We start from the raw sequence: 20173 nt of genomic DNA, 5'->3' as shown, positions 1-20173 counted from the left end.
AGTTTATGGGGTGGTTCTATAAATTCACATTACTGTAATTAACATCAGGTGGGTGGGTGAGCTGCAGCAGGTTTACAGCACAGGACCAGTGTCCTACAAGGATGCAGAATGACCTTTGGGGGTTTGACAGCAGAAAACCCTGGCTGGTATGTCAAGTGTTTCCATACATGTGGAGAAGAAAAGCCAACACAAAGCATCTGTGCCCTGATCTCACTCCATCTGACTCCAAGGATCCAAGCCAGCAGCCATGGAGCAGGTTTATCTGCTGGCTAGCAGACAAATACAAGCCTGAAGATAATTTATTTCTGCAAACTGGCCAGTCCATTGCAGGCCACTGCGTATTCTGCAGCTGCCCTCCCCTGTTCCCTCCTGACATGAGAGGACAACATTGCTTCACTGTCTCCAGTACACTGGCACTGGTCCTGCTCATATTCTAATGGATCTTATCCTATTTAACAAACAGCAACACACAGTAGAATCTAAATGTACAGTGCATTGCTTCCACCTACCTTCCACACGCCCACCCCCAATTTAGAAAATTTAACAAATTCATTCATGGAGTTGAGAACAAAGTCTGGGCAAAATTTTCAAACATCCTTTCTGCTGCCTTTTGAGCCACACATACAAGCGTCCAAATTTTCCTTATTTATTACAGTATACAGTAAAGAAAATAGCAATGATAAGATTAAAATCTCAAAAGCACCATTTTTTCATAAGCACCTATTAGTTAATACAGTTTCCAATTTCAACAACATTATACTTTTTGTAACAGTAACTATAGCTTCAAGTGAGAGCTTCTTTAATTCCCTTCTCATCAAGAGGTAATTAACAATATATCTGAATGCTCCTTATCCTTTTGCTCATATGGCTAGATGCCAATTGAGAGCAGATTTCTTTTCTCCTGCTGTGATACACCAATACTGTACATAATTTAGTTTGCTCTGTTTAGTGCTGAAATAAAGTTGACTATAGTGGAAATCATTTGCATTGTCCACTTTTGGAATCCAAAGGTCTGCACTGTGGATGTTTCCTGCAGTTAACTTGCAGGAATTGCCAGCCTTAGCACCTTTGTCCCTCCACTGGCAGTTTTTGAAGAGTTTATACACAGATATATTTGGCACAAGAGCTGGCTGAAAACATCACAATTCAATATCCCTGGGTGGATAATTCTGTACCTGCAAAATATCAATCCTTCCCAGGCATCCCTCTAGCTGGAAAGGCATAAGGGGGAAGTTACTGAACATCCCTGTTGCCTCAGTCTACAATACAATCATTATTTAAAGAAAAAAAAAAAAAAAAAATCTATATATACTCTCTCATTTTTTTCAGGAGAGGTTAAATGAACGGGCTTTCCATCTGTTGATGTAATTAAATTATTGACATACTTTCCAGCCCTCTGTGTAACTAGCAGTTTTTAGTGGCTGCCTTTTGTCTGTGACATCTCATTCCACAGCATTTGTTTTCCCATCTGCAGGCACAGGTTACAATGTGAAGTGTCAACTATCATGCACAACAGGTACTTGCAGATCTCAACACATATGGAGTGAATAACGTGCACTTAGCTAAAGCTGCTGAAAGAAATATGACCGCTTTAAACTGTTGTAAGCTTAAAATCGAAGTGTAAATATGAGTCCTGGTATTGTCTGCCTAGAGGATTTTTGACAGCTCCTAGCTGGCTTCAGGGCAGATGAGCTGGTGGCTGATTAAGTTCTATGAAGTATTTCATAATTGCTGTTTTTCCTAAACTGCTGCCCAGATTATCAATTACAGAGTGTGCTCCCTGCTCGGCTGCAGCTTTCACCACGGATAGCACTGAAGAGGAATATACAGGCGTCTAGCAGGCTGGGGGCAGGGGAAGCTGCTGGTGGCACAGTGACTTGGCTGCAGACCTGCTGCATGCCTCTCTCTCGACAAGCTTATCTGCTGATTTACTTACTTGGTATTTGCTAATTGACTCAGGGAGGAAGGAAGCTTTCAGGTGAATCAGCTCATGCTGAGGCTACACGTTCAATAAAACCAAGCCTCAAGGCACTGTGGGAGTGTGGGAATAGGGGAGGCAGATGACAGGAACACATTTGTCAGAATATGCGAACGGGAGGAAACATGGGCGCACTTTTGGTGGCTGCTATCTGTCCAGCTGTAAAATGAAACCTCACACTCATTAGCTTTTGCTTGGTTCAATAAAGCCGCCCCAGTGCAGACCCAGCGAAGCAGACAATTTGACCTAGCAGCTACACAAACATATAAATACTATATGCAAAACCACGAAGAGATCAGAAAAGAACACATTTTTACAAAGCAGGAGCCCAGAACCAGTACTCAGTCACAGCAGTCCCTTAAAGCAAGTGGAAAGGCAGTAAAAGCACAGTCTGCCTGGCGCTGCTCAGGGCATGAAACAGGATAAAACTGGACTGTGAATGAAACAAACATTGTCAGCTGTGTGGACAGAGGTCTGGAAAACAAGAATACACCAAGGCATTTGTCTACATCGCTCTTCTGCTGCTGCAAGCTTGATCAGAAAATCAGCAATTCCACATCACTAGTAAAGATGATCTTTTTGGTCAGGCAAGATTTCTTTTGAGTTTGCGTGATCATCTTTAAAGGGTTCTCCATACTGCTACCAGCTATATTCTTCTGAACAGCAGTAAACATACCAAGTGTAATCATGTAGTCCTTCCTCACTGCCCCTATACACACCATGCTTGTCTCAAGCAATAAAACATACCCAGTGTCTCTAGAATGCTGTCAGATCTAGAACAGAGTCTCTCATTTTACTTACTTTGTGTTTACCGAAGTTGCTCATTAACGATCGACTATGAGACTTTTTTCCACCTTCTTTTGTGTCCAGGTTCTGTGCAGAGAGAGTGCAATAAACAATGTGACTAGATACCTTCAGAAGTATCTTTAAGGAGTCTGCTACAGTCTCTAAAGACATAGTTTCAACCTAATATAAAGTTAGTTATATAAGTTTCAAATTATAAGTATGTCACCCTGATTCACTATTACAAGAGTATAGTGATTGCACAAGAGAATGAAAGTGAGTTAAAGTCTAAACACAATATACTGATCTGTGAACACAAATTGAAATCCAAAGTCTCATTACAGGACTTTTCTAATTTCTTTATATACTTGATAGCTCAGAAATCCTCTAACAGTAAGGAAAAATATTAACACTAACACTCAAGACAACAGCCAACCATGTAGAAAATAACTGTCTAGCAAAAACAGGCAAGCAACAACAAAACTAACAACATTTGAAAGTGTACTTGAAAATAGCCACAAAGGAAAAGGGGGGGGGGAATCTCCCCTAACGGATAAATTTGGACTTTTCATAGGCAGCCTGAAATCAGAGTTTCACATTTATAACCATGCCCCTAGACATCAGTTTGATAATTCCTGGCAGCATCTAGCTTTTTCTGTCAGAAAAACACATCCCTTCATCTTTGAAAGAGCAAAACAAAGACCTAAAGGTGCTGAGGAATATTCCCCCAGTGTTTCAGCAAGTCCTATGAACTCAAGTTATTCCCTGTTCAGCGCTGAGTTGGAATTCGCTTCTGGCTATCACAACAATAAGGGCACTAGATAGTTTCTTCAGGTCCAAGAAAGTCAATAACCTCTGTATCTACGTTCAAAGATTTGTTCCTAGCTCAGGCTGAAAGTGTCTGTAAAATGCAGAAGGAAACCTTAGCAGATAAAGTACTTGTCTCCCTCAGATAAGAGTGAGAGTTGACAGTTTCAACAGCAAATCCAAACTAGTATCAGGCTTGACTGACAGTACGGTACACATTGCCTTCCTCTCTCCCCACAAAAAACCCCACTTGATAATGACTGGACATTAGTACATCAGCTTGCATTGTGAATGCTGGGGTTTGTTTGTTTTTTTGTTTTGTTTTGGTTTTTGTTGTTGGTTTTTTTTTTTAAATAAATAATAGCAACTCTTTGGGAAAATTAAAGGCAAATCAGTGACAAAGTAAAGGAAAATGAGATTCGATCAGCAAAAAAGTAGAAAAATTTCCCAACAGATCCCTTTCTGGTACATCAATTACACAGTAACTACTAGAGAACAGCTTTACAACACCACCAAACAAGGCTAGCTGACGAGCTACAGAACTACCAAAACATCACAATGTTTAACCATTTAGTTTTCTCCCATCTAGGTCAACAGTTGATAAAAATTAATCTTCCAGTTGTTTTAACTTATTACTAATCGTTCAGCTCTGTATTACTTTAAGACCCTTGAAAACAACAGTGACATACAATCGGTCCTCACACAGGACTGTTGCAACAAGGGAAGAGATCTCTAAATGTCCCTTAATAACATAAGTCAATTAGAAAATTCTGTCACTTTATATTATTAACTGACAGATGTTCAAATAACACAGTTGCATTACCGAAGTATTTTCAGTATTATGGTCATGTCAATGATATGTAATGGGTAACCTCAGCCTTCATATCCAACACAAACACCTTGTGGAAATACGCGTTCTTTAAACAAAACTCCCTGCCCCCTCAAATGCTAGCTAGGGGTCAAACATTTTTCCAGATACCAGAGAACATACCGAATGTAATTATTCTAACTCAAAATAATATTGAAATGGCTCATATCTGATCATATTTACTAACACGGGGAGTTTGTTCTCTGAAATCCCACTTTTCCAACCTCATGAAGGCCAAAGGGAACAGGCAAGCTGACTCTGTTCTTACACTGCAAAGCCACAGTCTGAAAATAACCCTTCTCTGTAAGGTCAGATGGCTCCGTCCTCTGCATTCTTATAGCCTCTTCCCACCGCAACACAGCTTTGACCAGATGTCTCAAGCATCAGCACAAGCCGAGTATGTTTTCTGCAGTCAAGCCTGGCTTCAGGGAAAATGCTCATAGGTCCAGCCTTGGAGAAAGGGATTGATAAGAACTACATAAAACCTACAGAGTGGGAAGATGTGCAGAAAGCAGAGCTACATGTACTTGACCTTTAAGACTAAACCGGTTACAGAGTAGGCACATCCCCCACAGGACAATTCACTCTGTAATTTAACATAACTGGGGTTTGCATCCAGCTGAGGTGTAAGTATGGTAACCGTGGATTCAAGGTACTAACTGTCCATTGACGTACTCAAAATTCCAATATGTTTTACTGTTTTACAAAAATAGTTTGATGTCAAAAAGGAAAAGAAACATACCATTCTTGATATAAAACAGTCTGGGCACGAAAGAACAGAACCTTGCTTAGGGCAGTAAAAACACAATCCTGTGTTTTAGTGCTGTACAGAACAGCCATCAGCATTACAGGCAGACAATGCCTTCAGTTATCACAGCCAGTCTTGACAGGACTAAGGCAATAGAAAAAGGATCTTTCACCAATAACCTAGACACAAACTAAATTGCTTGACACATGCTTGCAATATTAGTACTTACTGAATTAGTTGCTTCCAAGGAATAAACTAGATTAGAACATACTGAAAGAACATACTCTTCACATTAGACCATTCAAATTCTCTCATTAGATATTTTCCTGAAATAGTTCCAAGTTTTCATTTTGGATGAAACAAACTCTCAGAAGTTGTTCTTAAGTAATCAGCTTTCTCATCGGACAAACGTGCAATACACATTGCATTGCCTAATATTCAACAGAGCATGCTAAGGGGAAAAACCCGCATACCTGTTTCAGGTTAACATTTAAACCCTCATGAGTTGCCTTTAGCAGTGCTCTCACAGTGAAGCTGTCAGGATCTTCTTTGTCCCTGATTTGAGATTCTTTTATCAGAGATTCCAGTTTTGTTCTTATAAAAGATTCCACCTGGTGCTCAGTTGCACCATTACTCTGAAAGACATTAAGAAATTCAGTTAAAGTAGATTATTACATCCATCACTTCTGGGACAGCCTGAGGGAGCATTACACACGCTCCAGGCCACACAACACTCCCAACATTTCCTTTGTGCAAGAAAAAGCTTATTGCATAATCCTGCCTGATTTTGCCTTTTCTATTGGTGGCTTTTACTGCCATTTCCATTTTTCTTTTTTCTCTTTAGTCCGCCTGACAAAGAATTTACCCTGCCTCACCAAAGCACAGTCCACCACGTAGATCACCCCAGAACCTGGCCCTGATGTTAGCTCTTTGTTTCAAAACAGTCACAAGTCTGACCTTCTCTTCAGGAGATGGCACGAATTCTCAGCTAATGCACTTACACACTTCCTCCAAAATATCAGACAACCTAAGCATCATTAGATTCCTGCTCCAAATGGCAAGACAGAGGAAGCAATTACTCTTAACAACAGTCAGATGGACTATACAGACACACACTGGTCTCTTACATAAGGTGCTTAAAATAAAAGTGGATCTTATAGAACACGTATGCACCTAGCATTCCTCTGTCCATGGGGCGTGAGACCTCTCCTGAGACAGGAGAGGAAAGCAACTGTTCCGTCCTAGCATGTTCCCTTTCTAGCCCCAAAGACATACTGTGTTTTGCACTGGCTTTAAGGACTGACAAATTTTGTCTTAGGTCTTCCTGTTGAAAGCACTATCTCATCAGAAGCGCTCAAGCCATATTAGTAAAGCATATGTGGATTACACAGACCGCTCCTATTGAACAACACATAACAACGAATCAGGCATTTTGTTGGTTCAAAACTGGTTGAGCAATCTTATCTCATCTTACTATACCCATAATTACAGTTATGTTCATTCAATATACACTTTTTCCACTGAATTTACACCTGTGGAAGTTTGTAACTGTACTTAAAACAATCGTTCCTGTTCCTAAAGATTTATGGGATTGGGACCCTTCAAGCTTCCTCATAAATTTGTTAATGCCAAATATTTCCAATTCTGTAGTAAATACTAACAGAAACATAACATTCTGAGTCATTGAGCAAGCTGATTTTATCCTATACTTTAAGCGTTTACTGCAAGGCTGTACTTCTGTATGAGACTGCCTTGTGGAACACTGGGGTTGAAAGAAATTGAAGTGCAATCAAACCTCTAAATAATTAAGACATGAATTAATCATTATTTTGTCTAGTAGCGTAAAGAGGGTTTGTTTATCTAAGGGCGGGGGGGATTCAAATCAGCCCTTCTGTGTGGTGTACTTGAATCTCCAAAAAGATGTTGCTGACACAAGCATTTTAGCAGCATCGGGGTAGGGGAAGAACCAGCATAAACATATGCTGCCTCTGAACCAGTTCAGATGCGGACTTCAGTTACCTGTAAAGCAATTCCCAAGCTATTCTGAAAAACCTTCAATTGCTAATAGCAGGCATAAATGATACAGACAAAATAAAAGCTCAATATGTATACCAGAACCAGTTAATGAGAACTACAGAGAGGTGTTTTCATGTGGCAACAAGGCCAACTCACTGGGCTACATTCAAAAGTGGAGATAAACATTATACTTGCTAAACATGAATTTGAATTCAATCTATTCTTTCTGCATCTCCCTAGATAGTACTTATTTTGTTCAAAAGTTTGAACTGGTAAGCCAAGGCTGCCTCCTGACTAGAAAAAAGCATCTGCTGAGTAACATGTATTAGCACTGCACACCAGTTTCAGTTTTTAGCAAAAAATGTGTTAATAAAATTAACAGCAGAAAAATAAACGAGGAGTTAAGAAATAAAGGGAACAGAAAGCAATCTTCAGTGTCAAAAAAATAAAAACCAGAAGGATTGAAAATAATGTTTCACACCTCAAATTCTTTTCATTTGTATGTCTCCTTTCATAATTTTCATCTAGAAATTGTGTAGCAATTCCATCATGCCATTGCTTTGAGTACTACACATTTGTATCTGAAAAAAGCCTAGCATGCTTATAGTGCTGGCATCAACGTTTTCAGTCTAGTGTACCAGAAGCACTTAAATCTGTTATTTATATGATCTAAATGATAAAGTGTGCATTTCTGAACAATATCATTCCATATCTAAATGTGGCATTACATAACTTCTGTATTTTAAGGACCTGACTTAGAAATCAAAGTTAAAAAGTTTAATCTGTTAACAACTGTTAAGTAGGATTACAGAGTATGCATGTAAGAAATGTAGAAATGTAACGGTTCTGGGAACTGTGTATATGCACATACATAGCAGGACTTTAATTTGCAGTCATCTTCAATTTCATCAGCACTATCCTCATCTGAAACTTCTCCTTCTTCAGCATCTGCTCCAAGACTGTATGGCAACTTTTTACCCTAAAATGAGGAAAAATATTCACAATGAATTCACACATGGTCAGTGTTATTTAGTGCAAAGACCAAAATAGCCCATTCTTCAACTATTTCGTATGTAAATTGTGACCAGAGTTTAGAATTCATTTTCAGAGTCTCAAGCAAACTGGCTCCAGATTATTACAGGTGATAATTTAAGTATTTCTGGAAGAGTTTGTTACAGAAAGATCTTTGCAAGCTCTTAAAAAAAATAGCATTTCCCATCTCTGGAGCAAGCCAGCAAGTGTCCAAAAGATTTTTTTTGAGTTGACTCCCAGATATTTCAGGCTTGCCCCTAGTAAGCAGACTGTTATATACTTAAAATAAAACTCAAAAAATCAGAAGCTGAGTTTTTGTATTAGGCTATTCATCAGAATGGAAAATGCAGACACGAAGTCACTGCAAGCAGCCATCAACATGAAGAAAGCAGCAAAGCCCTCTTTTAATATTGCATGCTCATGCAAGAGTGTAGTCAGCAATCCAAAATTAGTTGCTAATCCAGTACTGTGAATGTCATATACCTACATTATAAAGGAACTACTTTAATTCCATGTCTGGTTTCCAACATCTAATTAGAGGGGCGAGCATCAAACAACAGTTATTGGCTACTTCTGGTAAAAAAAAAAATAGGCTCCAACGGATCAATTATCCTATTTAGAACATTCATCTTGAATTCTCCCGTGTGATGGCTTATAGTGAAGCTCAGTCACAGCAACTTAGAAATGTTGACTGTGGGACCTCTGAAGGTCTCTGGTCCAATCTGCCACTCAAGGAGGATTGCCACCAGCTCTAGATGAGCTTTGCTTTGATGAGTCTTGCCAGCTTTCAAGGGTGGAGACTCCCCCAGCCCCCTGGGCAGCCTCTTCCCATGCAGCACTACCCACAGCTGAAAAAGCTTTTCCTGCCATCCAATCTGCACCTCCCAAGCTGTAACTTATGGCCATTGCCTCTTGCTTTACCATCTGCTACTTAATAAATCACCTATTAAACTTTCGTGTTATTACTTCTGTGTCTTCCTCACTGATTGTAGAAATGTCAGCGGTCTACCTGTTTCATCTGTGACAGAGGTAGATAAGAACTGCACTCAGATTTCTGCAGAAATGAAGAGGATTGATTTAGAGACTGCATTTTGAAACTAATAATGCTGCCCTGCTAATGAGTGGGTCAAGTTCACTTCATGCTGGCACCTTTATACTGGCTTAAATCCATGAGTATTATTAGAATTACTCTTTATATACACTAGTAAGATGAAAATTACACCATTACTTGAAATTGTTTGGCTAATGAATCAATACTGTGTTTCAAAGGAAAATGTATAAAACAGAGCAAAGTAATTGCAAAAAGATGAGAAACTGGCTTACTTCTTAACAAGATGCCAATTTCCAAATATGATTTTACCTTTTCCAACAGGGCTGCTTACATTGAACAGGAGATGGGGAACAGGGCTTTGTGAAAAGATACTGTGATGCTTAAAATAGTACTCCTCATTCTGAAAATATTAGCTCAGCTCCACACCATTCTGTAACTACTCATGGAGTTTCAGCACTGTTCGCTGAAGAATCAAACTAAAGTTACAAACTCAAATGTGCTAGGAAGACCAGCTCAAAAGTTCATGTAAGAACAGCGCGGTACCAAACCCCTCTTGCGTTTTGTGCATCGACATAGTATTTCAAGCCAGGTTTGCTGGGTTTGTCACATGACTGATATTATATACTATTTTGCTTGACTCCCTAAAATACCAACACTACATGCTTGCATAGTTCATTAACTAGCAGTTACACAAGAAAACTGATTCAGTGAAATTCAAAATCACAGTTGAGCACTCAAAGGTTTTCTAATTCAGAGTCAGCTCTGTACTATACATTGAAATATGTTCAACCTAACATCAAACCAAAACTGTGAATCCTTATAGCCAGCTGGGGGGGGGGGGGGGGGGGGGGGGGGGGCACAGAAACCAGTATCTCAAGAGCTCACAGCGAAGTAATTGCCCCCATGTGTCAAAGTAAATTAGACAACCTAATAAGCCACAACTCTATTAATCATCCTGTCAAAGGTCTCCCTTGCATTTCTTTCTTATTATATCCATCTTGGTCTTTGAAATTCCTTTCAGAGCAAATCCGTTTAACTGAGGCTCAAACAATTAATCATGCATACAACACTAACTACAGTGCTCAAGGGCCTCCTTTCTTGCTGCTCCTTATAGATACCTTCTGAAGTGCTCTTCTTTCATAAACACAGCTGATGAACTGTGAAAATAGTTTCATGTAATGAACTACTGCTCGTAGCAGGGTGAGGGGGAAATGCAAGAAATTTTCAGATGCTTTTATATTACTCCAAAATACTTTGTCCAAGGAGGGACTGTAGGATAATGTTTAGATACTATAGGGATATGAGCCATACAGAAAAATATCCACTAATAAAAAATTAGACAAATTTCAAAAAAAGAGAAAATATCAGGTTCAGGTAACTGTGTCACAGTTCCTTCTATTCATAACAATGCATTCCATAGCATTTTTCTGCTCTCCAGACTCAGTGCTGAGATTTAAAAATAAGCACCTCTGACTTTAAGACTCTCAGATAAGATGCTTGAGAAATAGAAAGAATTTTCTTTCCACTGCTGTTGATACCACCTCCCTGTCGAAACACTTACAGAAGTACTCTGGGACACTCACCAAGTTCAAAGGTAAAGTCTGTTTCAATGTCTCCGAAAAGCTCAGAATTTTAACTCACTTAGTGCATCTGTACTATTGCACAAGGTACTGCTGAACTGGTTCTCCAAAGCCAAAGAAAATCTATGATAAATATCACATGCTGACTTTTGTTGCATTTTGAACACGCCACCAATAGCAAGTTACCTTCACTAGGATTTTCCCTTTCAAATTTTGAGGGCTAGGAAGCTGTCTGGAATCTCCAGTGATTACAGATGACAAGTCGAGTTTGTCACCAAGTATCTCCTTCAAGTACTGAGCGATCTTCTTTTGCTGTTGAATACTGCAATGGTTTTCAATAGACAGTATCACTGGAAACCTAGAAACAAAACCCCCAGACATTTTCATAATTGTGTTTTAAGAGAGAAGACCTGCACAGCTTACCACATAAACTGATTCAAGCAGTTTGCTTTTGCATTGTCAGTAGTCTGGAAACAAACTCACTTTGGCAGGAAGGACTTCACACATGAACTCCCAAATCCCTGCTCTGTCAGAATCTCTCAGATAGTCCCTGCAGATGATTCTGCCCTCTCCCTCCAAGCCTGCCCACTAGCGCACAGGGTGACAGAAACCGATGATCACTGAGCATGAGGCACGGAGAAACTTGCAACAAAGCTCATCAGCAACACAAAGCCTTTTTGTTCTATGTAGCTCAGCAGAAGTTACACTATTCCTTTGCAAGCCATATACAAAGTCTTCATAAGCTGTAAGTGATCAGCAAGCAGCTCCTGGAGAAAAGCGTTTTGAAATCAACAGATTCAAAGGAATTGCTAACACCTCTCTGTTCATCTTCCAAAGACTGACAGCTACATAAACGATTTGCCTTTGTCTTAATAAGTGCAGCTACAGCGAGTCAGATCAAATCTTTGAAGATGCCTAGGCTCTGGAGAAGGTGACCTATTTGGCAATACTTTCCAGAATACTCTCCCAGGCTCCACGAATTTGCAGCTCAAGTTTCTTGAGCTAAAGAGATTGTTTCTGTATATAACAACCTATTTCTTCAACAAATTTGCCCAGTTGTTTTCTAAACGCTTGGCAGCCCCAGAATCCTATGGCAAGGAATCCCAGAGCCCAACTACGTACCAAATGAAGAACCAGGTATTTTAGTTTTGAATTCACCAGCTCCTATTTCTAATCAATAACACCCAACTTTTGGGCTCAGGTTTTTTGTGGTCTTTCCCCCACCCCCACCTCCACGCCCATTGTTGAGTCACTTTTTAATTTTTTTTAAATAAAGAGTAGTAAGCATTTTCCCTTTATTCTCTCTAACTACTGAAAATTCTATACAACCACTCATGATTTGAGACTGTTGTATATATATGGTTAAACTCCATGATTTTTATAATAAACTGTTGTAAAGTACCATGGCAAACAAAATAGAATCTGAACATTGCCCCACATGTCAGTATTTCCTCATACTATGTACAAGACAGCTTTTCAATTTTCCTACTGAAATAAAGTATTTTCCTTAGGTAGAGAATATTACAGTATTGATTTTTAAGGAGAACTTCCCCATGGATATGAGTGGGAAGTTCTCTTCAAACAAAGGACCGAAATAATTTGTAGTTATTCAACAGTCTCAGACTGTTCAAAATATTACTGAGTTTACAATTTATGAAAGGTCTTTATAACTTGGGTTGAACTTTCTAACTTGATTGATGGAAAGAGCTCACGCAATTGAACAATAAATATGACACAGGCAATAAACAGGGGAACAGAATCAACTTTATAATTTCTCAATGTGTTTAAAGGAATATATGTACTTCCTGATGTTGATTGTTGATTTTTGACATGGGATTAACTACACAAAACAGACAGGTGTAGCTTCAAAGCTGGCTCTACACTTACTCATTTTTGATGAAGGCATATTTATTGATAGTTTCTGCCACATCACGGAAGAGTATTTTTGAAGTAAGAGTATAGCCATGGTGCACTACTGGCTCTCCATCTGGACCATCCCAGCAATCCACTATTAAGACAAAAAAAGCTATGCATTAAGAGATGCCCATGATCTTATACATTTCTGCTGATCTTGCTTGCCAGCAGAACTCATGTACACTACTCAACCATGCAGGTGTCAACAAGTTTCATTCAATCTATTATGACCTACCAATTTTTTTAAGACTGACAAGACAGTCTTTTCTTATATCAAATGAGAAATCTGCAGCCCAGACCTGTTTTTCCCCCTTAGATTAAACTGAGGTTTTTTCCTCATATATAAAATTACAAAGGTGTAATAGGTCTAATAATGTTTACAGCTATTTCTTGGGAAAGCATCTTCTGCTTTTGAAGACAAACTATTCAAAACCAATTTAGTCTTTTTTCCACTCCTAATTACACTTGCAGTTTTATAACTGACTATAGTAAGAGTAGCATCAAATCCATCACATGTGGAATGGACTAGGACAGTAATACTTTTCCTAATGAATTACTATACCCTGGATTTACACCAAACTTGTCACTACTGTTACCTCTACATGAAGTTAAAAACTTCGCAAAGAGAAAGCTGCAGAGCTATTACCTAGGCTGTACAGTGTCTACAATAGTTTTGAGGTCAAGCAAAATAACACACTACTGTGCGTTTCAGTGAACTTTCCTACAAAAGGGAAATTATAGCAATAGACCACCCAATTTTCTCAGGTTCACTTTCTCTAATTAACTTTTAAAGTCAGATTAACAAATTGTTCTTCCAGAGATGAGTTTTGTAATACTAGTCATAAAAAATTAATATTGAGCTTAAAGTTGTCAAAAGACTATTCCACCCAGAGTCTTGAAAAGAAAAATACTAATGTTTTGTTATTATTTAAATCATGCGGAACTTCAACAAGAATCCAACATGATCTGCAGGCTATCAGACAAACAGCATCTTGTTTTCTTCCACCAGCATCCAGCCAATGAAACAGCATCCTACCTCTCTATTGTGGCAGACCAAAACCAAGTTTCTCAGCTCTAAGATGGTGACGGAAATAGATAGGCAGCTGTGCTGATAGAAGGCACTATTAGCTCACCTGTCCTCCTCCTACAGGCACTTTTCATCTTCCCTTTACATCTGCAGGAAGAACTGCATATGCAAACACCCACTTTCCCATTCAGCTTATGAAAGAAAAAGGTCTTTGCTGGCTCAGCTCATTCTGAACAATGTGGATTAGGAAACACTCCCGTGAAGCAGTAACCTCCAGCACGGGGAAACCACAGAGCAAAACAACCGGGGCTGCTCTGCTGGAACTGCAGGGCCCCAAACAGATGCCTGTCCATTGCTTTACTGGGGCTTGTGCAACAAAAATTGCTTCACAAACATGGGACAATGGAAGACTTGCACTGACTGAGAATGGCATAACAACACAGCAGCAGGCAGGAGAAAATAGCGGTGTCTAAGAAGTTTATCTGAGAAGGTCATTCCCAATAGAAAAACTCCCGTTTAGACTGCTAGAAAACAGGAGTTTACCACTGAAGTTAATCAGACAGTGAAGCATTAATGCTTTGAGTTTGCCACTACTTTGCGCTTAAAAGAAATATCCATCATACTTCTCACAACCAGCAAGTTACACTAAAAATATACCTTCAATACATCGACAACCATCTTGCAGCACCCGTGCATACATCTCCACTCTGGACTGGGACAACAGTTGGTCTCCTGTCAGGTATGTATTGTGAGATGAAGCAATAAAGTAGTTACAAAGGGGTTGATCCATATCCTGATGTACTTCGCAATGCAGTGGATTAAATACATCACAAGCAGGACTGCGCATGAAGTTGGTGAAACCTTTGAACAAAGAGAAACAGTTTTGCCATGGATGCAGTATATCTTACCAGTGATTTGCACTCTAACATTTTCCTCTGTTTATGCTTGTCAGGGCTAACTTATGTCTCCAAACCCACTGAATCACACAGCAGGGATTAATCCTCCTGTACCGTATGTTTTCAGCATATTAACTGCTGTCTGTGGCTTGCCTGGTTCTCTGCAAACTGAAGAGGCTGCACAGACTCAGTCCACCACTGACACACACACACACAGGTATTTCTTTTTGAAGCCTATGGAAGTTCTAGCACCTTTGAGAAGAATACATTCCCAAGATCCAACCCTTGTTTCCAGACAATTTTCAAACAGCTTTGAACTAGAAAAGGAAATATAATCTAGAAAGACACATTTATGACTTCCAAAAATAAAAAAAAAATCAACAAGCATTTGCGAAATATGACATTGAGCTCAGCCTCTTCAGAAATTAACAAACAATAGCAAAAAAAGAAAGTAGGATTCTAAGAGAAGCATAGAAGTAACAAATAGTAGCTATATGAGATGACTGAAAAACCCCACAGATCAATACAGCCACTGCCCAACCTATTTTCAGATCTAATGTTTCATTCAGACCCTCAAAAGGGGCAGATGACAAAAATGCACATGTAAAAATTCTCTGAAACCCCAAAAAAGCTCCCTACACCAAAATCAATGCACAGACTAAGACAAGTGTGTTCCAACTGCCTTCTGCAGTTCAGACAAAACCACACCACTAATAAGCGGAACAGAAGAAGGTGTATTGGTTTTGTCAGAATCGGTGGAAGAAAGTATCCTCCCTCACAATTATTCAGTGAGATAAAAATGATCTCTTCATCTAGATGCTACTGCAAACAGACAGTATGCAGCTAAACCACAAGTCATTACTGTTAGAAAAACTGCCTTTTCCTCCTTCTTCTCCTTCTTAAACTGGTATCCCGTACGCCCTCTTGGTTCTTGTTAAAGCATCAGTGTAACAGAGAACCTGGGTAAAATACTTAGGCAGCATCAGTCCGCATTTCCTGGGATACTGAATTGTGCCTTGGAGGGCGAGTGACCCGCTTAGAGGAATATAGCTGGCTAGGTGGAAGGGAGGGAACCTCAGCCTCACGTTCAGCAAGATGCAAAAGATTTAAGGTGCGCACTATGTTTCCCTTCAATGGACCCTTGTGATGGTAACAGGTAAGAGCTATCCTGTTCTGCTCCATCACAACTGTGATGTCTTGTAAATAAGAGGAAGCATAGGAAATCCCTCAAATACTGGGCAGCAGAAGAGATGTAGGATGCGACACCTGCAAGAGTATAGGTTTAGTATTCTGCAGATCTGCCAGGATTTCATGCTACTGTTGATGCCCCATGGGTCCCGAGTTGAGAAGCAATCTTCAGAAGGTAGCAACAGCATCAATAACAAAACAAAAGAACACACTCCTACCAAAGTTAAAGAAACATCTGACAATTTACACTCCTACCAAAGTTAAAGAAACATCTGACAATTTATACAGATCACAGGACAGAAACAGGAGCCAAACTGACATTCTGATGTGGAAGCACATGCTTTTTTCAAGTTTATTGCTGACACTCAGGTTCTGTCCCAGTGCCACTCTTCTGTGATAAATAAGCGCTACTCCCACTGAAGATACCATGCAGACAAGGTAGCAGCCACCCAAAGGGCTGCACTGCAGCACAAAGAGCAGGGGGGCTCGTGCTAGCCAACTCACTAATCCAGCCAATTTCACTCTAGGTTACAGTTTTCTCTATGCTGCAAGTTTATGTGAGAAGATGGTACTTGGTTTATAACCCTGTAAATCAGACCAGCATCAGAGAAAGTTTTAAAAATACCTCCTTTGAGAATGAGAAATGTAAAATATTTCCAAAGGATAGTGCAAACAATACCAATCCTGAAAGCAACTCAAACATAAAAGAAGCAGCAGTAAGATTAAAAGGAACAGAAACACTTTCAGAAATATTTTTTAAATGTCACAGCTTGTTCATTTGGCTTTCATTATTTCAGTTTAACTGCAGTGCTCTAGGTCAGACTGCAAGCTCGGTTAAGATCTGGGAGACCATACTCAGGATTCAAGTACCATCCAAAGGAAGATTTCTTCTTCCCCCACCACCCCAAAAATCACTATGTAAATTATGCTGCTTCATGAAAGCTATCTTCTGGGCAAATTAACACACTACAGCATTTAATCTATTTTGTTCCAACTCAGATTTTGATTCGACACTAAATTTGATTCTGAATAAATACACCATTTACAATTGCTTTAGCAAACAAGGTGAATAAGGTATTAAAACCGAAGGAAAATGCAACTATCCATATTTTATTTCACATAAGCATAAATCAATGGATTGTACAGGAGCAATTCCAGACCTACAGAGACAGAGCAGAATGAAAACTTTGCTTTTATTACTTCAGTTAGAACAAGCTCTAGTATAAAGTATATAGTATAGAATGTTTTATGGTTGTGTTTTACAAATACACACTTAGCAATAAATTCATGCAAGCCTAAGGCATGCACATTAGTGTATGATGGCTACAACGTATTGCTGTATAACACTAGCTGCTAATTCACCCCACCTACTCTCGTCTCTCCCATGTCTCACAAAAATGTACCTACGCTACTGACTGCTGATGTTCTACGTAACTTTCTATTGCAGTCAAATATTATAAACTACACCAAAATGCTGTTAAAGCATTTCTATTCCACTACAGTATATGAAGACAAAATTAATTTCAAAATAAAAAACTTCACCTTCAATCCCAAGAACATTTTGCTTCTTGTTTTCTTCTGATACTTCAAACTTCTGTATGATGTCAAGACAATATTCTGGCGTCACATTATTCATCTGCACAAAAACAACAGTGTTGGTACACTTATTAATACCATGTCACCAGCATGTCAAAATCTATTTTAGGCTTCTGGGTCCAGTTGAAAAACCTTATGATCAAACATTGAATTCAGTCAAATATGAATAGGACAGTCAGTAACACCACTGTAAATGGACTTTAAGATTTTGATTTGATTTTTGTCACAAAGTGCTGCACAAGCCTCACAGCTCTTACCTTTGAGGAGAAAAAAAAAAACGGAGTGAGAGGTAGTGGTCACTTAAAAGCTGTGTCATTTTAGTTTAAAGATGAAAAGTAGCTGTTAAGCATGGTTAATAATAGTTGCACTGGGCAATAGTGCTGAAATGAGAACTATGAAGTTATATTCTTTAATATAATCTACTTAGACATGCAAAAAGATTTGGCAGGGTTTGATTTCATTTTCATGCATTTTCCACTTCTGTGATTTCATTACTTCCAAGAGAGTTCACTATAATATACAGGCTTTGAGATAAATAATTAGATTCTGAAATGAAAAACAGCAGTTGCTCTGAAACAAGTAAGAATTTTGTCATCAGCTTCAAATAGCCCACAGTTGAAGTCCTAACTGACTACTGGGGTGAGAGTATCACCACGCACTTGTATCTCCTCTAAAATTAAAGGAAAGATGTAGCTTCCATTCACTCATCTCATCCTTTCTCACCCCCGCTCCCCTTAAGTTGTAGAGAAACAAAGTGAAAACTAAGATTGGGTGTATTTCATTTCCTCCAGTAATATCACAGGATGGCAATGACGACACTAAAACCTTTGGCAGCTTATTTGTACCATTATCCTGTTTACTGTTTGTTCTCTGCATCCTTTGCCAAAGTCAGCTCAAACACCCTGACATGTGGAGCAGTCTGGAAGTAAAGGAACATGCAGTCCCCTCTCTTAAATAGCGTGTCATCTCTGTTAACATGACTGCTTCAGGCAAAGGCAGGAGTGAGGTTAGTCATCCTGCAGATTACACAGTATTTATTGTTTAAATGCAAAAATGGTCCCTCTGTGAACTATTCTCTTACTAATGGAATTCTCTTTCAGATGGCAAAACCAATTCCATTTACTCTGCTTTGTCTTTAGCCTTTGATGAATTTGCACTTTCCCTTATTTCCCGTAGCTCAGTATTCCCAGCATCGGCATTCATGAAATCTTCTGAAAGTAGGTTGACTCTCTTGATCTGGTCTTCTCTAAGGACCTGATCCTGCCAAGTGCTGAGGTCCTCCTAAGAAACGTGGGTGCCATGACTGACCGTATCTTGTAACACCTAAAAGGCTACAGCCTAAGTATGAAAAATTACCAGAGGAGGGGAAAAACTAGCCATGTCAACAACAGAAGTATAGTAACAGAAGGCAAGCAAGTGAGCAGTTCAACTCATATGGTGACTCGAGCTGAAAAACTTGGGAGATATTTTCCAGCCTTTTTCTCAGTCATCCTTCCCTCTGTTTCTCTCCCTTGCACAGGGAGAGCATGGCTCAGCCCATTTCCTTCGCCAAACATTTTATTTATATCTCCTAGCTAAGCCAACAATATGAGACGCCTGCAGGAATTACACAGGATAATAGGAATGAGAACAATTCAGTAGAGAAAATAACTGATTATCCTAGCTCAAGTAGATGTTGCTGTTTGATTGCAAACACTATTCATAGCAGGCCCTTCTTCAGCACAAGCTGGCGAGAATTAACTTTTTCATTATCCCACATGGCTCCTTGATGGCTGAGTGGCAGGGTGATTGTATGCTCTAGGAATGAAAATGTCTAATCTAGTCCAAAGCTGCACCTGCTAGGGTGAAGTCCACCGATTTGTGCTTTTGAACTGTAGCTTGAGAGATGACAACTTATGCTACTCATTTAAATTTGTTTTCATTAAGTTTTAAAGTATTCCACTAAGAATAATATCAAATAGTAATGATCATTATTGATGACTGAGTATTTAGATACATGGATTACTGAAGATGGTCAATAGTGGAACTTCCAAAATCTCTTGGATACATGGCTGCTTTTTATATTCCTGATTAAAAGCTTCAATTTTAATGCAGATATGTTCCTTAAGAGTATCAGCTATTGAATAACCAACAGACCTTGGTTTTTAAGTAAATGAAATACCAGTTAAATTTTCCTAAAATAAGATCCTACAAAACTACAAAAAAAAGCAACATTATCCCTAATCTTCAGTGCAGAAGTATGAGAAAGAAGAGGGGAATCACTTTTCATTTCAACCGATCTCACTGGAAGCAGGTCAGACAAACCTATTGCCAAAAATCTAATGCCATCTGAAGCTGCAGCACACTGCAGTGCCAGGTAACGGGAGAGCCCTCTTCTGTCAAAGGCCCACAAACTAAGAATGGGAATTGTTCTCATTTCCCATTCTCATGGGAAAGGAAGTAAGAGAAAGGAATGTAAAGTAGACGAGAAGTTAGAAAAAAAAAAAAAAGGAAGGAGAAGTTAGAAGAGAAGTGCAGTGCTAATGACAGGTGTTTCTAGACAGGATGCTCTAACAGTCTAGGCTTTAGTTGTTCATAGTTAATCATTCTATAAGAAAAATCAAAATATAAATAATCAAAGCAAAGACATTCTTCCAGTTTCAGTGCAAGATATCGATGTAATATGTCATGACATATCGAGTCACCACAT

At 39.1% G+C, this 20173-nt stretch overlaps 1 protein-coding gene across 1 annotated transcript in view; it reads right to left on the bottom strand.

Moving 5' to 3' along the window:
• The window catches only part of PLCH1 (phospholipase C eta 1), an 88115-nt gene that overhangs the window by 14731 nt on the left and 53211 nt on the right, over nt 1–20173 (bottom strand). Inside the window, exons 7-13 of the mRNA XM_082319893.1 lie at nt 17431–17524; nt 14462–14665; nt 12751–12871; nt 11050–11221; nt 8072–8179; nt 5658–5819; nt 2780–2851 (exon numbers count right to left, since the gene is read on the bottom strand). Of these exons, the coding sequence (XP_082176019.1) occupies nt 2780–2851; nt 5658–5819; nt 8072–8179; nt 11050–11221; nt 12751–12871; nt 14462–14665; nt 17431–17524 (933 nt within the window). The remainder of the gene's footprint in view (nt 1–2779; nt 2852–5657; nt 5820–8071; nt 8180–11049; nt 11222–12750; nt 12872–14461; nt 14666–17430; nt 17525–20173) is intronic.

The sequence above is a fragment of the Platalea leucorodia genome (genome assembly GCF_965183815.1).
Source record: "Platalea leucorodia genome assembly, chromosome: 8".
Classification (NCBI taxonomy): Eukaryota; Metazoa; Chordata; class Aves; order Pelecaniformes; family Threskiornithidae; genus Platalea; species Platalea leucorodia.
The sequence above is the reverse complement of the archived record's forward strand: the minus strand, read 5'-3'. Positions and strand labels throughout refer to the sequence as shown.